This window comes from Coffea eugenioides, chromosome 5 (genome assembly GCF_003713205.1).
Source record: "Coffea eugenioides isolate CCC68of chromosome 5, Ceug_1.0, whole genome shotgun sequence".
Classification (NCBI taxonomy): domain Eukaryota; kingdom Viridiplantae; phylum Streptophyta; class Magnoliopsida; order Gentianales; family Rubiaceae; genus Coffea; species Coffea eugenioides.
The window spans coordinates 33,608,659-33,625,787 of NC_040039.1; the positions used below are offsets into that span (position 1 = coordinate 33,608,659).

Here is a 17,129-nt window from a genome sequence, read left to right on the forward strand (position 1 = left end):
ATGGAACAGGGCTACCGGGTTGTGTCAGCCCAGTAGCAAAATCCAAATTTAAAAATATATATATGAACAAGAGAACAGCTCGGTAGCAGAAGTCAAATTTTTTTAAAAAAATGAACAGCATGCTATATGACTAGTAAAACTTAAGCAAATGAGATTGGAGAATGAAGGTGAAGTGAAATTTAGTTCGTATGAAGTGGAAATGTCAGAGGCAAAGCCACCATTACCTTTAGGGTCCGGTGCTTCTTTGAAGAATGATTCTTACCAAAAAAATCACCTTTAGGTTTGGAGCTAGCTATACTTACACCTAGGGGTGGCAATTTCCGACACGATCTGAAAACATGACACGAATCTAATACGAAATTAATGGATTTGGGTTTAGATTTTGAGGAATCGGGTCAGACCCGATAAACCCGAAAAAAAAAGTCAAAATCGGGTTGACCCGCTAACCCGTTTCTGAAATAAAAATAAATAAATAAATATTAAAAAATTATCTAAACACTAAATAGTAAATAACTAAATACCACTACACAGTACACATTCACTTGAGTCTTGACTTGGCCGACCCTAAATCAGTAAATCCTCACCCGAAAGGCCGAAATCTTTCTTCGTCACCTAACCATAAATCCCTAAATCTTTCTTGCCCTTTTCTTCTAAATGGCAAAACCAGAAAGGCAGCCGCCTTGCCCTTCACTTCACCAGTTCACCTCACGGTTCTCACTTATCAGTAGCAGACGGTGGTTAGAAGCAACTAGCAAGCAACGGCTTTTCTTCTCTGAGGTCTGAGCACCAAGAAAGGGCCAACAACAAGGGAAGATGCAGTTTTACAACAAGTTTTTTCCCGGAAATCGATTTCTTTCTTGTGGTGTAATATCCCTCTTTGCTTCGGCTTTCTTGAAGTTAACTTGCCTAAATCAGTCTTTTACAAACTACTACTGGTAATAGCCTGAGATGTTAATCGATACAACCTTAGCCTAGTAATCAAGAGTTAAGTTAGGTAAAATTAGTCCATGTTAGAATAGAGAGGACTTAAGAGACTCACATGAGGTGCGGTAGTAGCCATTGACTTTGAAAATCAGCTCTCTACTCTTTATCTCTATTTGCCTCATTCAACCCGCAGCAGCTTAGAAGTAACAAAGCTACACGTATGTGGTACTAATTCATATTGTTTTTAAAAAACTCGCAAGTTTAAATGGTACACATTCATAGAACTGGCATTAAACATGTTTAATACCATTAGTTAACATCTGCTGATAATGATCGCTAGAGAAGATGTGATTTATGTTTAGTGGAGTATAGTGATGTAGCCCCAGGATATTCTTTTAAAAGCATAGCATCTAATTGGAATAGCAAGGAAGCAATTAAACTGGGAGATTTTGCAACTGAAACTTTTGCTTTCGTGTGGCTTCTAGAATATAGGTGATCAGACACCACTACTTCTTGAGTTCATTCTACACATGACGCTCACTTGCACTTGATTTAGTTTGTTATTGTTTCCCTCATCCCCCCTCTTGTACTAAGCATTTTGCTTATTTAAGCAACCAATTTTGTTGACTTCTAGATATCAAAGCTAGAGACATGTAGAAGGATTCAAGATGATTATTAATATCTAAATCAGATAATGCATTTAGTTTCCCTATCGAGTTTGATATGAAAGCACTATTATTTGTTTAATTACTGAATAATTGTTTCAACCAAAAATCATAGCTACTGAATTGCATAATTCTTGATGATTAACAGATGGATACAAGTATGACACATCCAAATTCAGTCAGTATTGAAGAAGATGGTGATACCGGGAGCAGTAGTGATAGCATCTAGGAATAGTGTAGACACCAAATTTTTTGGTGTAATTTCATTTTTTAGTTTTTATTTGTCGTGTTCATTTTTAGTTTTTAGTTTTCAGTTTTATTTTTATTTTTAAGTTTTATCATAGAATTTGTTGAAAAAGAAAAAAAGAGAAAAAGAAAAGCATTCAAAAAAAAAAATATGTTTTAGTCATTTTGTTTTTATTCAATGCTTTCTTGAAAGAAAAATGAAAATGAAAAAGAGAAAAAAGGAAAATTTGTCCACAAAAATATGTTTATGTCTTTAAATTCAATCTTTGGGCACTTTAGTTATTTTTATTAAGTTATTTTGAGAAAAAAGAAAATGATGAAAAATGAAAAATGAAACAAAAAAGATGGAAAAATGGCCACTTTATTTAGTTATTTTAAATTGTGTTCAATTCTGGTATTTTTGTTATTATTATTATTTACTTTTATATTTTTTATCAATATTGTTTTAATTACTTCAAAAAAAAAAAAAAAGAAAAAAGAAAAAAGGGATAGCCGCGGCAAGCGTTTGTAGCAGCTTGCAAGAAAGTTTGGGACGGCTCCTTGGGCTGCAAATTCAGAAGATGGGGGTGTTTAGGGTTGTGAGGTTTCTGGTATAAAAAGCAAAGGAAAAGCCAGCCGCAAGGGGGAGAAAAAAAAAAACAGCAAAGAGGAGATAGAAAGGATACGGGGGTAGAGAAAGGGAAAAAGCTACGGGCTTCATTGGAGAGCTAACAAAAAGAAAACAGCGAGAGAAAGAGAGGGAGGCCGCAAGAGAGGAGAGCTCGGTTAAGGGGAGCTACGGGAGAAGGGTTTTAAGAAAAGACTAAGAAGAAGAGAAATCTGGGGGGGCTTCAGGAGAGCAAAGGGAAAAGAGAAACTGCAGAGCTAGGGGGAGCTAAGAGTGACGGGTTGGAGGAGAGAAAAGCTGAGCAAGATGGAGTCTTGGGGCTGAGGAAGGAACCAGAAAAGAAAAGAAAAAGGAGGAAACTTGCTGAAGATTCATTCCCCAGGCAGACGAATCAGCCTCGTTCGTGGCTATTTCCAAGCAATTCTTTAGTTTTTGGAGCGAGTCATCTTCTTCTGCACTCTCTGTGGACGTCAGGCAACAACTTATATTCGGTGACCACTCTTTAAAAAACACCTCTAGCCTGGCCAGATTGGTGCTCCAAGTTGCGGGTTCTTCAATGTTGAAGGCTTGGCGACGGAAGTTCTCGACAGCGTCTCTGGAATCAGCGTGCTCTTTGGGATGATTTCCACATTTATTTCAGTCCGCTAGGATTCTGAGGTAACGGTATTTTCTCTCCTTGTTGCTTCGGTGAGATTTTTTTCATGAGAATCCAAGTCTGTGGAGCATGAATCTTGGGCTGTTTTTGCTGCTGGTTTGGCTTCATGATTTTCGTCATGTTTTGCTTCTTGATGTTTCCCTGGTTGATGTTTGTTTTGTGCCTCTTTAGTATTAGGTACAGGTGCTTGAGTTTAGTATTTTGTTTTGTTTGGATTTGGTTTTATGTATTCTTTGGGTTGTTGAGCCACGGAAGTCGTAGACAACAGCAATAAAATTGCAGAAAAGTTTCCTACTCTGACCGTTTTTTATCTTTCGGCATGGAGCAGACTCAGAGTTAGGTTTTTGTTTTGAAAACGCATGTTTTGGCCCCTCTCTATCGTCAGATTTCCTTTGTTGCTTGTCTAAGCATGTGTTCATGGTAAATATGATGAATGTAGGGCTGCAAAATCTATGGGTTCTTGATAAGCTGCATTCGTCCTTGTGTTTTGCTGTTTTTTTTTCATGTAACAGCCCTCCAAATGGATTTGTCATTCAACTTGCTATGTGGTCTTGTGATGGAAAGAGAAAAGTTGAATCATTAGCGTTGTTTTTGTGTGTGGTTGGTCCTAGAGTAGGCTCCAATGTTCTGCTGGAAATCAAGTTCCATTTGAATGAAAGTTACGAAAGAACCTTGCTGCGTTTTTTCTTTTTCCTGTCAGTCAATTCAAATTTTCTGCTTTAGTCCTGCAACAAAACGTATTATTTGGTTTAGATGATGTTTGAGACTTGTTTTGTTCATTCGTTTTGACTCGAAATTTTGGTATTCGTTGGACTTGCTTGCGTGATAAAAATGGAAGAATGCCACGGTTGAAAGTTGCAGAAATTTCCAGTTTTCGCATGCCTTTTTCCCTTCTATGAAATTTCCAGTTTTTTGGGTCACAAAGTGGAGAGAATGCTTGGTGAATTTGTTACTTTGGCCCAAGCTGTTGTTGGTTGAGTTGTTAGCAATGTTTAGATGGAAGGGATTGCCTTCGAATAACCCAGAAACCAGTCCTCTCGGGTTGTGGCAGCAAAACTGCTTCCTAGCATTTACATAAAGTTTTGTTTGAAAGTTTTGTTCAGAATTTGCATGATTTCTGTTCTAAGTTTTGCATGCTTGAATGTCCAAATTAGGTGTTCTGTTGCTTGATTTAAATCTTGGACATTGGGTTGATAAAGTTTGATTGAAGATTGTGCTAAATTCGGAAGGTTGTGTTTAAAAGATGAAATTGCAGCAAGCTCTCCTTAGTAGTTTCCTTCGCAGCAAATGCATGAACTTGCATGGAAATTTTCTGAAATTTTACACTTTGGCCCCCAAGTCTCTCCTTGTTCCACTAGGACCCAATCAATTAAAGAATTTCATCAAATTGGTCCTTGATAATTTTAATTTTACAACTTCATTGCTTGTTTGTTTTAATTAATTACTATGCTTTGTTTCAATTGCATTTAATTCATGACTTTAGGGGCTTCATGATCAAGTGAGCTTTGTTTTGCCCATTTCTTTTGATTTTTCTTAAATAAATTGGTACCTTGACCTTTTTTATTATTTTGAAGCTAATATCTCATTTACTCGATTTCCATCGCAAGGGAGGTAACTTCTATACTTTTGAGTTATTTTTCCTACGTGCTCCTATGTGCTAAGTGTGAATTGCATGTCTACTTCGCTTTCCTTACCTCTTTGCGCGCATTTACTTGCTTTTGCTTTTATTTAAGTTTTATGGGGTATGTGTACACCTCTTGGCTTGTAATAGATAGGGCTCGAAGAGCATCTTGTCCATTTCCCCTTTCCCTTTATGCTTTTATGGGGTATGTGTACACCTCTTGGCTTGTAATAGATAGGGCTCGGAGAGCATCTGGTCCACTTCCCCTTCCCCTTGGTTGCTTGCTTTTGTTGCTACATGTTTAATTGCTTTGATAGGCTCTTGCATCTAGTCGAGCATGCTAAGTGCTACGTGCTACGTGTTTACGAGCGTTTTGGCATGTCTACTTGCTTTCATAGCCATGAATGAATGGAATGGATGAATGTACGTTTCCGCTAGTCCAACGCTAGTCGGAATTCATAGAATGGGCTAGTCCAACGCTAGACCCTTAGGGATTTCCCCTCATTAGCATATCATTTGCTTGTTCACCACATATCATGCATTTTTCTTAGTTTTATCACTTGGCATGCTCCTCGAACCCCCTTTCCCTTCATTTTAGGATTTTTGCACATCATGATAGTTGTAGGGTCCATTTGCTTGAGGGTCCCCTTCTGATAAGGGAAACGAGCGAGTGTGGCTACTCGATAGCCTTAGCACGCTAGTTTTACCTTCTAATCAAAGGGAAAATCGAAGTCGACAAGTTAGGAGTCATTCCCATACCCGACCTGATGCATTCCCTTAGGTTCATTCATTCTCATTTATCGCTCACTCATTCTTTTCAATTCACATTTTCCTTTCCTTATTGTTCATTTTTGATTTCTACTTCACCAAATTGCACCTAATTACACCTATATGCACTTATCACTATATTTCATACACTTGCACACAAACACTTGGAATTTTCATACAATTGCACACGTGCACCTTTTCATACACTTGCACACAAACACTTGGATTTTAATTTCTTTCATACACTTCCACACTTGCACATTTGAGTCTCATTTGCATTAATCGACCTCTATGGGGTTTTCCTTTGTTGGCCGCCACAATTCATGTGGTTTGGGACCAAAAGCCTCACGAGAGACATCGTAGAATTTAGGATTGCATTTTTCTTTCCGTTTTGCATTCATATAGTCATATCCAACGTGCGAACATACATTGGGTAGAAAATTAGGAAAATTGGCTTAAGTCACGCAACTAGCCTTGGCTAGGTCGAAGGGGTGCCTTGGATTTTTATCCTTGCCTTCCCCTTCGTCAAATGTGACCCCCGATCCCTCTTTTGGTTACGCAGACCCAAAAGTTCTCAAAAAAGGGTTTATTTACTTTTTATTCAAAAACAAAATCATTTTTGGGTGACTTGGTACACCCTAACTCTATACCAAGTGGCGACTCCATTTTTGATACAAAAAACCCTTTTGAACTTCACTTGGCCAAATCGTCGCATTCTAAGTCCCATGGCCTTTTACTTTTCATTTTGCACACGTTCACACCACACTTCACACTTCATCACTCAACACATTCACAATTCATTCGAAAAGTGGGGCGCGACAAATAGGCCACACCAACCAACAATCTCGATGCCCTGACACTAGTACAATTGGGAAAAAGAAGTTACCTCCAAAAGCTACAATCAATATGCCTGACAAGAAGAGAAGATTAAGTTCAGAAGTTTGGGATTACTTCGACATTATTCCCAAAAAGGATCCAAATGAAGAGTCGAAGTGCAGATGCAAGAAATGTGGGAATGAATATTCTGCTGAGAGTAAAAGTGGGACAAGTAATTTGCATCGACATGTAAAGAGGTGTTTAAAAATGACAACAAAGGACATTGGACAGTATCTAATCACTTCTGACAAAGGTGCTCTAGCCACACGAAATGCATAATTCAGTCAAGATAAATTTAGAGAATTACTTGTGCATGCCATAGTAAGACATGAGCTGCCATTTTCATTTGTGGAGCATGAGGGAATTAAAAATGTCCTTACATATTTGGAGTCTCAAATTAAACATATCACTAGGAACACAGCCAAGTCAAACGTTAAAAAATTGCATGCAAAGGAAGTTAATAGACTTGGTAGTGAATTGCGGGGATGTCCTAGTCGAATATGTTTAACTTCTGATGCATGGATATCTATTGTTACTGATGGATACTTGAGTTTGACTGCACATTTCATTGATAGCAATTGGCTGCTATAGAAAAAAATTCTGAATTCTTCTTATATGCCTTCTCCCCATAATGGTGTTACATTAGCTGAAAAAATTTACAGTTTGGCTAGTAGTTGGGGTATTGAAAGGAAGTTGTTTGCCATCACATTAGACAATGCTTCTGCAAATGATTCTTGTGTTGCAATACTTAAGAATCAGTTTAAGTTGAAAAATTTTTTAATTTGTGATGGTATATTGTTTTATTTGCGATGTTGTGCACATATTCTCAACTTGATTGTGCAAGATGGTTTGAAAGAAATTGATAAATCTGTGGAGTTAATAAGAGAATGTATCAAATATGTCAAGAGTTCTCAAACAAGGAAGTTAAGGTTCACCGAATGTGTAACACAGACTTCTGTTGATTCCAAAAAAGCCTTAGTTCAAAATGTTCCTACTAGGTGGAACTCCACATATAGGATGCCTTCCAGTGCACTTTATTATCACCTTGCATTTTGTCACTTACAATTAAGAGATTCAAATTTTCGGTGCTGTCCATCTCTTGAAGAATGAGGAAGAGTTGAAAAAATTTGTAGTTTTCTTCAAGTTTTCTATGAGGCAACTAATGCTTTTCGGGATCCAAATATCCAACTAGTAACTTGTACTTTCCTCAAGTTTTTAAGATTCAATTGAAGCTATCTGAGGAGTGCAATAGTTCAGATGATTTTATGAGGAGGATTGCTTCCCAAATGCTTGTGAAGTTTAACAAATATTGGTCTGAGTTCAATCTTTTATTGGCAATTGTTGTGGTATTTGATCCCCGGTATAAATTTCAGTTTATTGAATTTAGTTATAATAAGCTATATGGTCCGGGTTCAATCTTTTGTTGGTCCGAGTTCAATTTTATGAGGAGGATTGCTTCCCAAATGCTTGTGAAGTTTAACAAATATTGGTCTGAGTTCAATCTTTTGTTGGCAATTGCTGTGGTATTTGATCCCCAGTATAAATTTCAGTTTATTGAATTTAGTTATAATAAGCTATATGGTCCGGGGTCTAATGAATTAGTCAAGGTCAGGAATGCACTTTTTGATGCCTATAATGAGTATGTGAAGAATTCCAACATATCCGGTGCATCATCTTCATGCTCTCGAGGTAGCAATGAAGTTTATTCTCATTGAGCCAAGGAACAAGAAGACAACCAATCATTTGATATTTTAGAGGTATGAAAATTAAAATTTTGTGACTTTATTGCATTCTAAAATTATGATTGTTATGATGATTTTTAACTATTTTTTTTTATTATCATATCTAATATATCTCTATTTGTAACTTATGTAGGAATTTGATCAATTTGACACCTTTGAATTTGCCTGTAGTGCATAAAACAACCAATTGAAATTGTATTTAGATAAGCTAAGAGCTAAACGATCCTCATATATTATTGTTCTTGACTATTGGAAAGCTCAACAATTTCGATTTCCAGATTTGAGTAAATTGGCAAGGGACATTCTATGTATTCCAGTAGCAACCGTTGCTTCTGAATCTGCATTTAGTCTTGGTGGTAGAATTTTGGATCAATTTCGTAGTTCACTTTCACCCCAAATTGTTGAGGCTTTAGTTTGCACTAAGGACTGGTTATTTAGAGATAAAAGTGAAGATAAATACAGTTTTTTTATACATATTTTAGTTTTCTGGTTTTGTTACTCATATTTTTTTCATTCTTATAATGTAGGATCTCTAAATATGAATTGGAGGATTTAACTCAAAATATCATGTCTCTAAATATCAACAAGGATGAGGTTGATGCAACAATAATTGAGGATTCAAATTCTAATGTTGTTAATCTCTAATCCATGATACTTAGTTGCTATGAATGTGCATGTCGTGATCAAAGCAGTCCGACTGCAGTTGGAGGTTGCTTGGAGGATGCACAAGTTTGGCATCATTATGAATGCTGTTGTTGTTGATGATGAGGGTCGAAGCATTGGTTGGCCTTGGAGCACTACTTTGTTATGATTTAATATCATGTAAATTGTAATGTATTGATTCTAAACTTGTATTTGGTTGGCAGCATTTTGTTTAGATTGTTCTAACTGAATTTGTTTGACTTGTGTAAAGTTGGAGTTATTAGATTTGGATGGATGATGTATTACATTATTTCTACTCTTATGGTGTCTTATTTTAGTTTGGAATTGATTCTGTTAAAAATCACAGTCGGCAAATCAGGAAATTAAAATTGAATTTCGAGTCATTTCGGATCGACTCGCCAACCCGAAATTTTCGGGTTCGGGTCAGGTTCGGGTCAGTGGGTTTTCTGTTATATCCATGTCTCAATCCGACCCATCAACCCGATTTGGACCCGATTGCCACCCCTACTTTCACCAACATCCTAGCTTATATTAAAGAGCAATTTTACTGAAACATATAAAAGTCATTTGAGAGTAGTTTTAATTAACAAAAAATGTAAAAGTGTATTATAAGATTTTTGAAGAATTTATCTTGGAAGATAAGTGATGTGTATAAAATTTTTAGAGTAGCAAGTGATATTAAAAGAAAGTTGAAGAGAGGTTTCTGATATTGTCCCTTTTTAAAATTTTTTAGAGGTAAAATTTTTAAATTTTTAATTAAAAACTTATGCTGGCTGACTGACTAAGTCCGACAGTTTTTTTAGTTAAAAAATTTTTCAAAAAATTGTTGAAGACAGATTTGTTAAATAAATTATTGTTATGCTATGTTAAACCCTTAAAAAATCCATTTTTAAACAAAAAAATGTCATTCAATTTACAATAGATGCATTTCTCAAATCTTTGAAAGTTAATCGTTAAAATGATTATGTATAAGATTTTATTTTATTTTTTTAAAATGCATAGAAAATTGATATTTATCCAAATAAAATATACCAATAAATTATTCAATGACAGTGATTAAGTATAAGAATAGAGGTAGAAGTAAACATGATAGTAGGTTGTTAAAAAAACTAAATTTTAAATTGCACTATAATTTTATAAATATAAATTTTGGATGGCAATATAAATAAAAGGCAAAAAATAGAAAAGAAAAAAAATTTGATAAGCTGAAATGATGAAATGGTGAAATTTAAAAATAACAATAAACATTCAAATAAGTTAAGGTTAAAATAACGCTAAATCCTCATATTGAAATATTTGAAATTTAAAAACATGTACAGAAAATGATAATTTAAAAACATGTTATATATAGGACCGCATGTTACAATAGTAGCAGCCACAAATCACACCTCAAAAATCAGTAGGCTGATATTCCTATTGAGTTTTCGTCCAGACTAACTTAAGGCAATTTTTATCTCCATACACACGTCTTGTCAAATTGAGAACCTGACAATTGAGAACCAGAGGCAGGATATCATCTAGAAACATTTGTTTCGTCTATCACTTACAATACAAAAATGAAGAACATGAGTTGGCACGCCTATGACAATTCTTTAGCATGTTTTACAGTATTTCGTTTAGATGCTCAATACTTAACATATTTACTTTAGCGGTTTAGCCTATTAAATCCTAGACAATTCTTTAGCATGTTTTACAGTATTTTGTTTAGATGCTCAATACTTAACATATTTACTTTAGCCTATTAAATCCTAGCTCTTTGGTTAGCCTCCGAGAAAAATTGTGCATCCTCTGGTTTGATGTGCTGCCGGGCTGTGTTGTTCATTTTTTTTTTTATATAAATTTGACCTCTGCGGCCGTATTAACTTCTGTTCATTTTTTTTTTAAATTTGGACTTTGCTGCCGGGCTTAGTCACCTCGACAGCTTCTGTTCACATATATATATTTTTTAAATTTGGACTTTGCTATCGGGCTGACTCAGCCCGGCAACAATAGATTTACACATGACCATTGTTAGAACCCCATTCTTCCGATTTTTTTTTTGGTCAATATTCTGAGTAATTAGCCAGAATATGACCTTATAAAAATTTTCAAGTTAGGTATATGCTTCTTAAATCAACTCAAACAGGCAAGCAAAATAAGTGTGAACTTATAATACAGTAATCACAAACACATATATGAAATATCAGTACTGGGTTTGTTTGGACAGTGCTTTTATCCCAAATAATATTTCGCTTGCATCATAAATACATTTCTCAATTCACCTTTTTATATTTCCAATCACCTTTTTATCTCACATACATCACATCACAAAAAGTATTACAGTAATTATTCCAAATAATATTTCAAATAATACACTATCCAAACAAACCCGTCAATCAATTTCAACTTCAAAATATTTTTATAATTAGTATATGACACTTTCTCAACCTCATTCAATAAAGCTTAAAAAAGAGAAAGAGAGAGTTTTCACATTTAAAAACACTAAAAATAAAAGAAAAATTGAAAGAAGTTCAATAAGTCTCCCCTATACAAATATGTATACCTTTTGGGGTTAAAACGTAATTAAAAATCATTTGGACCATAAAGTGCAATTATGCCAAGAGAAAGATAAAACAAACTGAAAAAGTGAAAGAAAATGGAAGAAAGATATTGGAGAGGGATCCATTGGACCAAAATGACAAAGAAATGGCGTGGAATTTAAGCTACATCCTACATAACATATATTAATATAAAGTCAAATGGGCACAAACAAATATCTTCCTCAAACGCTAGTCCTCAAATGCAATTACCACAAATTATTGCCCACCAAAAATAAATAAATAAAAGAAAAGAAAAGAATGATTTCTGCCCTCTATATATATGTATTCTCCAGCGCTATGCTTTTTTCACTTGCAACTTTCGGAGGGAAGGAAAAAAAAGAGCGACCCAGAAACCCCAAAAAAAAAAAAAACACCAAGAGGGAAAAATGTCGCAGGCTGCTGAAGAAGATAAGAAACCCAGCGGAGATCAATCTGCCCACATCAATCTTAAAGTGAAAGGCCAGGTAGTTTTTCAATTTTCTCTTGTCGTGTGTAAATATTTTTGGCCTTTTCTGGGGTCTGCTAAATTAGATTGTTTCTGGTTGGGTTTCCTGATTTTTTAAAAATTTTTTACTAATTTATCTGTAAAGGGCTTTAGGGTTTTGGGGTTTTTTTTTTCTCACTGATGGTTTTATATATTTTTATTTTATTTTTGGTAATTTTCTTGTTGTTTAGTACTGTGTGGTTCAATGGAGGAAAACCCAATTTTTTTAAGTTTATTATTTTTAGACGAGTTGGTTTTATGTTAAATATTGTATGATTGTGGAAAATTTTCTTTTTAATTGCTTCATTTGTTATGATTGAATAAATTGGCACACAAATATATGACGAAATGGTAAATTGATACAGGCTAGTTCTGATTTTAGAGATCCCTTAATTTTTGGTTGATAGATTTTTTCAAGTCAGTTGAAATGATAATTTAATTTGGAAAGACTTAGTTGTTCAAGTTTCGTTCTAGTATGGTTTGAGGGTCAGCTGCTTGTCCCATCTTGTTTTTTATTTGATGGAAGAGCACAATAAAGAGTGATGCCACACAGTATTTGAGTTTTTTTCAACGCTTACAGGAGGATAATTTGAGATTGAGAATTGCTTTTAGTTGTTTTTGATAGGTGACAGTGAGTGCTTTAGGTTTTCAATCTCTTTGCTGTTGTGCGTGAATGACAGGGGGTCAGATAAATCAATTTATTACATCAATGCTTGGAGACGCAAGTATTGATATGGTGATAGATCAGTTTAACTAGTTTTTTCGTGAAATGCTAATTTAATGTGAGGCATGTGCAAATTTCCACGGGGTAGAGAGGGAAAAGCCCTGGTGTTTTTTTTTTTTTTAATGTATGCTATATTACGGATCAAATGATTTTTGTTCTGAAATTGATCTTCATAACAATTACTCTGTGTTTGCTGTTGGGGTTGAAGGCCTTCTCGATTGTAACTGTGGAAATAAAATTACTTATTATATGTTGATCTCAATCTGCATGCTGGTGTTCTGGTTGTTTCTTTTAATGTTTTTAAGAGGTTTGGTGGGGGTTGGGCGGAGAAATGGAGGTCAAGTCCCTTTCCTAATTGTAATGCATGCTAATGTGTACGTGTCACTACATATTGGTCCTTATGGTCATTGCTTTATGACATGCTGATCTCAATCCTAGTTGTAAAGCATTTGCTAATTGTTCATTGGAACGGAAGCCCTTCTGAATCATGACCCAGAAAAGGAAAAAAGTTGTAAAAAATTTGGTTTTTCTCCCCTTAGAAAATTGGAATTTTTTAGATATGTCCGTTTTGAACTTAAACTTTTGCCCCCTCAAAAACGTGAAATGTTATATATAGTTAAGTTTTAGATATGTGAGCTTGCTAATAAATTTTCTGGTTCTGTCGATATGTACAAAGTAACTTCTACATATTAATTGGGTTATGGCTCATCTCTCTCTGAGCTGCAATGCAATCCATACATCTGTAAATGAGTGGGTAAAATTGAAGCTGAAGCCTTTCTGAAATGTAATGCATGCTTACCTATTTTTGTTTTTCACACTAATTGAAACTGACACTTAGGGACAAGAAATCAAGAGTGTACATACTTCACGGAGTTGTGAGTAATTTTCTGTATCTGGTAAAGTTACCATTCTATCTCAAGCTTTAACACATATGACTTGGTATCAGAACCTGGTATTGGCACCTTAAAGTGCAGTCAAATCTCAAAAGCATATATTCTATTTTATGCATATATTTATATGTTTTTGTGTTTTCGTATTCTTTTCTAAGTCCTTTCTTATTTGAGACTTGATGGATTTAAGGTTGGTTATTTTAGTGTTTCCCTGTTTTGGTTCACATCTTTCCTTTTCTTTCACAAAACAAGATCTGTATCTCATATTTCATACGGGAATGGGCAATTGAAACAACCAGAAAAGCATAAAGAAAATTATGCCAAGTTTGGTGTTGTATAGATTTCCATTTTTTCTAATTTGTAATCCTTTGAAATCCTAGTGTGTTTTGCTGGTTTGTTCATCAATTTTGTATGGCCAACAAAATGCTGTATGCTGTCTAAACTTATGTCTTCCAGGTAGTTTCTTGTAGAGACCCTTAGCACAAATTGAAAGAGAGAACAATTAGTCTAAGAAAAATGGAAATGGAAACATGACACTGGTATATCTGCAGGAGTATACTCATCGTCCATGTCCCAATGCTATTCTGATGTTCAAATTTTATTTTATTTTATTTTGTAAGCGAGTATTGTATTTTTGTCTTTACTTAATGGACTGGTAGTTGATCTGCTAACATAGGTGGATTGTCCCATTTTTAAGTACTTTAGGAAGACATTTAGATGGTTATAAAGATTAATATTGTACTAGCTAACAGTATTAGTGTTAACTTTAGCATTATGATAACTGTAGCTTACTCATCAAATTGACCACTTCTAGACAGAGAGATTTAAAACAGGGTGAAGAGATAAATATAACAATCAAATGAACTTCTTGTATAGTATTTATTGATGCATCTGATATTGGATATCTTGTCTAGCACTCACCCAAAAGAGACTAGAGATTCACTGAGTCTGCAATTATTTGGTCGGTAGTTGTATTACAATAATCATTTGCAGTATCATTCCTTCAGATTTTATAGGTTTGCACTCTTCATTATATTGCACATAGTTTATGCTATCGTTTTAGGTGGTATGTATGACAAATTGGTGAATTGTGATATGAAATGTGGTCTTTGTTTTGTCTTTATGACAGTTGCCTCTTATAATCTAACTTCTTTATGACAAATAGATTCATCTAACTTGTACAGCTGAAAAGCATTCGTGATTTGATGCATTGTCTTGTTTTGTCTTTGTGACCGCTGCCTCTTTGTTAGGACTATCTAACTTCTTTAGCATTTCTCTACTGCTTTCTTTCCACACTGATGTTTGGAATGACCCTGAATGATGCAGTAACCTGATTCCATTAACCCCATCACTGAGCCGTACTTGGATTCCTGAAATTGTTTTTGTTTCCCTCTATTTTTGGTGCAGTTCGTCTCATTTCATTATTTAGTTCCTTGCTTGTTTGTTAGGTTGTTCTTTTGGATCATGAATCTTCTTGAAACTCATTGATTGTGAACTATCCACAGAGAGAGCTTTGCAGTTTAATTGCCAAACCAATCTGAGCACCCTACCAGAACTTTTGGTCTCCATTATATGGAATGTAAATGGATCTAGTCTTGAGCTTATTGATTTCCTTTTAATGTGACTTTTGCTCTTTTTTTCCTTCCCCTGGAGGTTGGTGATTTGGAAGGGTTCTGCATTTACATTTTTCTTTTCTTCTCACTTGAGGTTGATGGACCAACTGTTTTTTCTTTTAGGATGGAAATGAAGTCTTTTTCAGGATCAAAAGAAGTACTCAGCTTAAAAAGCTTATGAATGCTTATTGTGACCGCCAGTCTGTGGATCTTAATTCAATTGCATTCCTGTTTGATGGGCGTCGTCTTCGCGGAGAGCAGACTCCCGAAGAGGTCCTTCTCTTCCCTCCCAAGCCCTCAACCCTGAAAATATACTTCCCGGCCATATGCATTAACATTCGTTGAATCAGTTTATTCTTATCCACAACCTTTCTTTTCCTTTGTACTGAGTCTTTGGTCAGGTAATGATGTATTTCCTTTTTGTTTTCTTCAGCTGGAAATGGAAGATGGGGACGAGATTGATGCAATGCTGCACCAAACTGGAGGCTAGAGCTTTTGATAATAAAATGCAGTTTGTTTGATGAAAAAACTTAAATTTGTAGACTTGGAGTGTAATTCGTGAAACTTTTGGAAAGCATAGGAGTGATCCTGTTTTATTAATTTTAAAGCTGGCTGTTCGGATATAAATATTGTGGACTTGTTATTATCCAGATAATGTTTGGATTGTGGATATGGCAAAATGGCAATGGTATCATGCATGCAGTGCTAAATTTTCAGGCTTGAGCCTTTTTTATTTATTTATTTTTATTTTTTAAACGCTGTAGGTAGTTTATATCACTCTACCGAATGAGGTGCTGCTTGCTTCTTCTAATTTCTTGTGTTTCCATTAATTCTACTGTCATCGGGGTTAGATTGCTTAAGACAGGCAAATTAAGCCTTGAATTCTTGTATGTCATAAAGCTACAAAAACGATTTTGTTTGCTAGGAGTGATGGTTCAAAGTGTAGGGATTTTGTTTTTGCATTCCAACCTACAATTTGGATTGGAGGAGGGATGGATTGGATGTTACGGAGCAAGAAGTGTAAGTGAGAGACTTAGGTTCAAAACCTTCCACTTACCAAAAAAAAAAATTTTAAAAACCTACAATTTGGATTTACAAAAATGATTTTGTTTCTTGCGTGCCAACCTACACTTTGGAGAAGTTTTTTTTTGCATTTATGTGCTAAATGATACCGTAATATATATATGAATAAATAAATAAATAAATTTATTTGTGTACATAGACACATACAGTATGTTTCATTTATCATTCACCTAAGTGCCTTGCTTGTTACAATCAGTTGAGAGATGCAAAGAAATTGCAAAGAAATGTGGCTTTTAGACACACCTGCCCTCAAAATAGTTGCAGAATTTCCCTATAAGATAAGGCAATATCAGCTATAAATTCATGATGTAGTGTGGAGAATCCCTTATTTTTATAGCGATAGAATAGCAAATGTTTGCATTCGAATCAATCAATGATGTATCGTGGAATAATCCCTTGTATTTATAGTAGAAGAATGGCAATGTTTTCAATCAAACTCAATCAATGGCCTAATATTGAAGACCAAATATGGAAGAATCAGTCGTATATACAAGGCCGCAAAAACTCCCTCCAGAAGAAGACTCAAAGCTCTTCAAGATTAAGTGAAAGCTTTGTAAAGTTACTCCAATCTGATGGTTATTGCTGACAAATTTTGCATCAAAAGGGCTGCTTGGAATATCAACTCAATGAAATAACTATGCATCATCATGGTCAAGACACTACTGTTTCCATATATCTCTTGGGGTTGATAACAATGGCTGTTTCCATTATCACGTTTAAGGAAAAACAGAATAGGCATTTGTACCTTTTGAATTTCAAGTGCAAAATCAGGTGCATTTTTGACATTTTAAAATGAAAAAAATAACTTCAGAAGACAAATCTTTTCACACATAATTTGATAAAATTCAAATAGGGATGACCGATAACTGCCGAATCTGAAGTGACTAATAAGCCAAAAAAAAATAAAAATTCAGAGTTTCCTGTACAGAGCAGTAGAGTTGCCTCCTTGTGGCCAAGTATATGCAGTTCACAACTATTGCAATCCAAGA

At 35.0% G+C, this 17,129-nt stretch overlaps 2 protein-coding genes across 2 annotated transcripts; both read left to right on the top strand.

Moving 5' to 3' along the window:
* The first annotated feature begins 6,392 nt into the window (after window positions 1-6,392).
* Window positions 6,393-8,749, top strand: LOC113771419 (zinc finger BED domain-containing protein RICESLEEPER 4-like). The gene is made up of 4 exons (XM_027315998.1): window positions 6,393-6,551; window positions 7,595-8,051; window positions 8,383-8,533; window positions 8,632-8,749. Exons 1-4 carry the CDS (start codon window positions 6,393-6,395, stop codon window positions 8,747-8,749), a joined length of 885 nt encoding a protein of 294 aa, XP_027171799.1.
* A 2,904-nt stretch (window positions 8,750-11,653) lies between these two features.
* LOC113772283 (small ubiquitin-related modifier 1) lies at window positions 11,654-15,773 on the top strand. Its single transcript, XM_027316868.1, has 3 exons — window positions 11,654-11,810; window positions 15,181-15,330; window positions 15,491-15,773. The coding sequence occupies exons 1-3, from the start codon at window positions 11,733-11,735 to the stop codon at window positions 15,545-15,547; spliced, it is 285 nt and encodes a 94-aa protein (XP_027172669.1). The 5' UTR covers window positions 11,654-11,732; the 3' UTR covers window positions 15,548-15,773.
* Window positions 15,774-17,129: the final 1,356 nt, after the last annotated feature.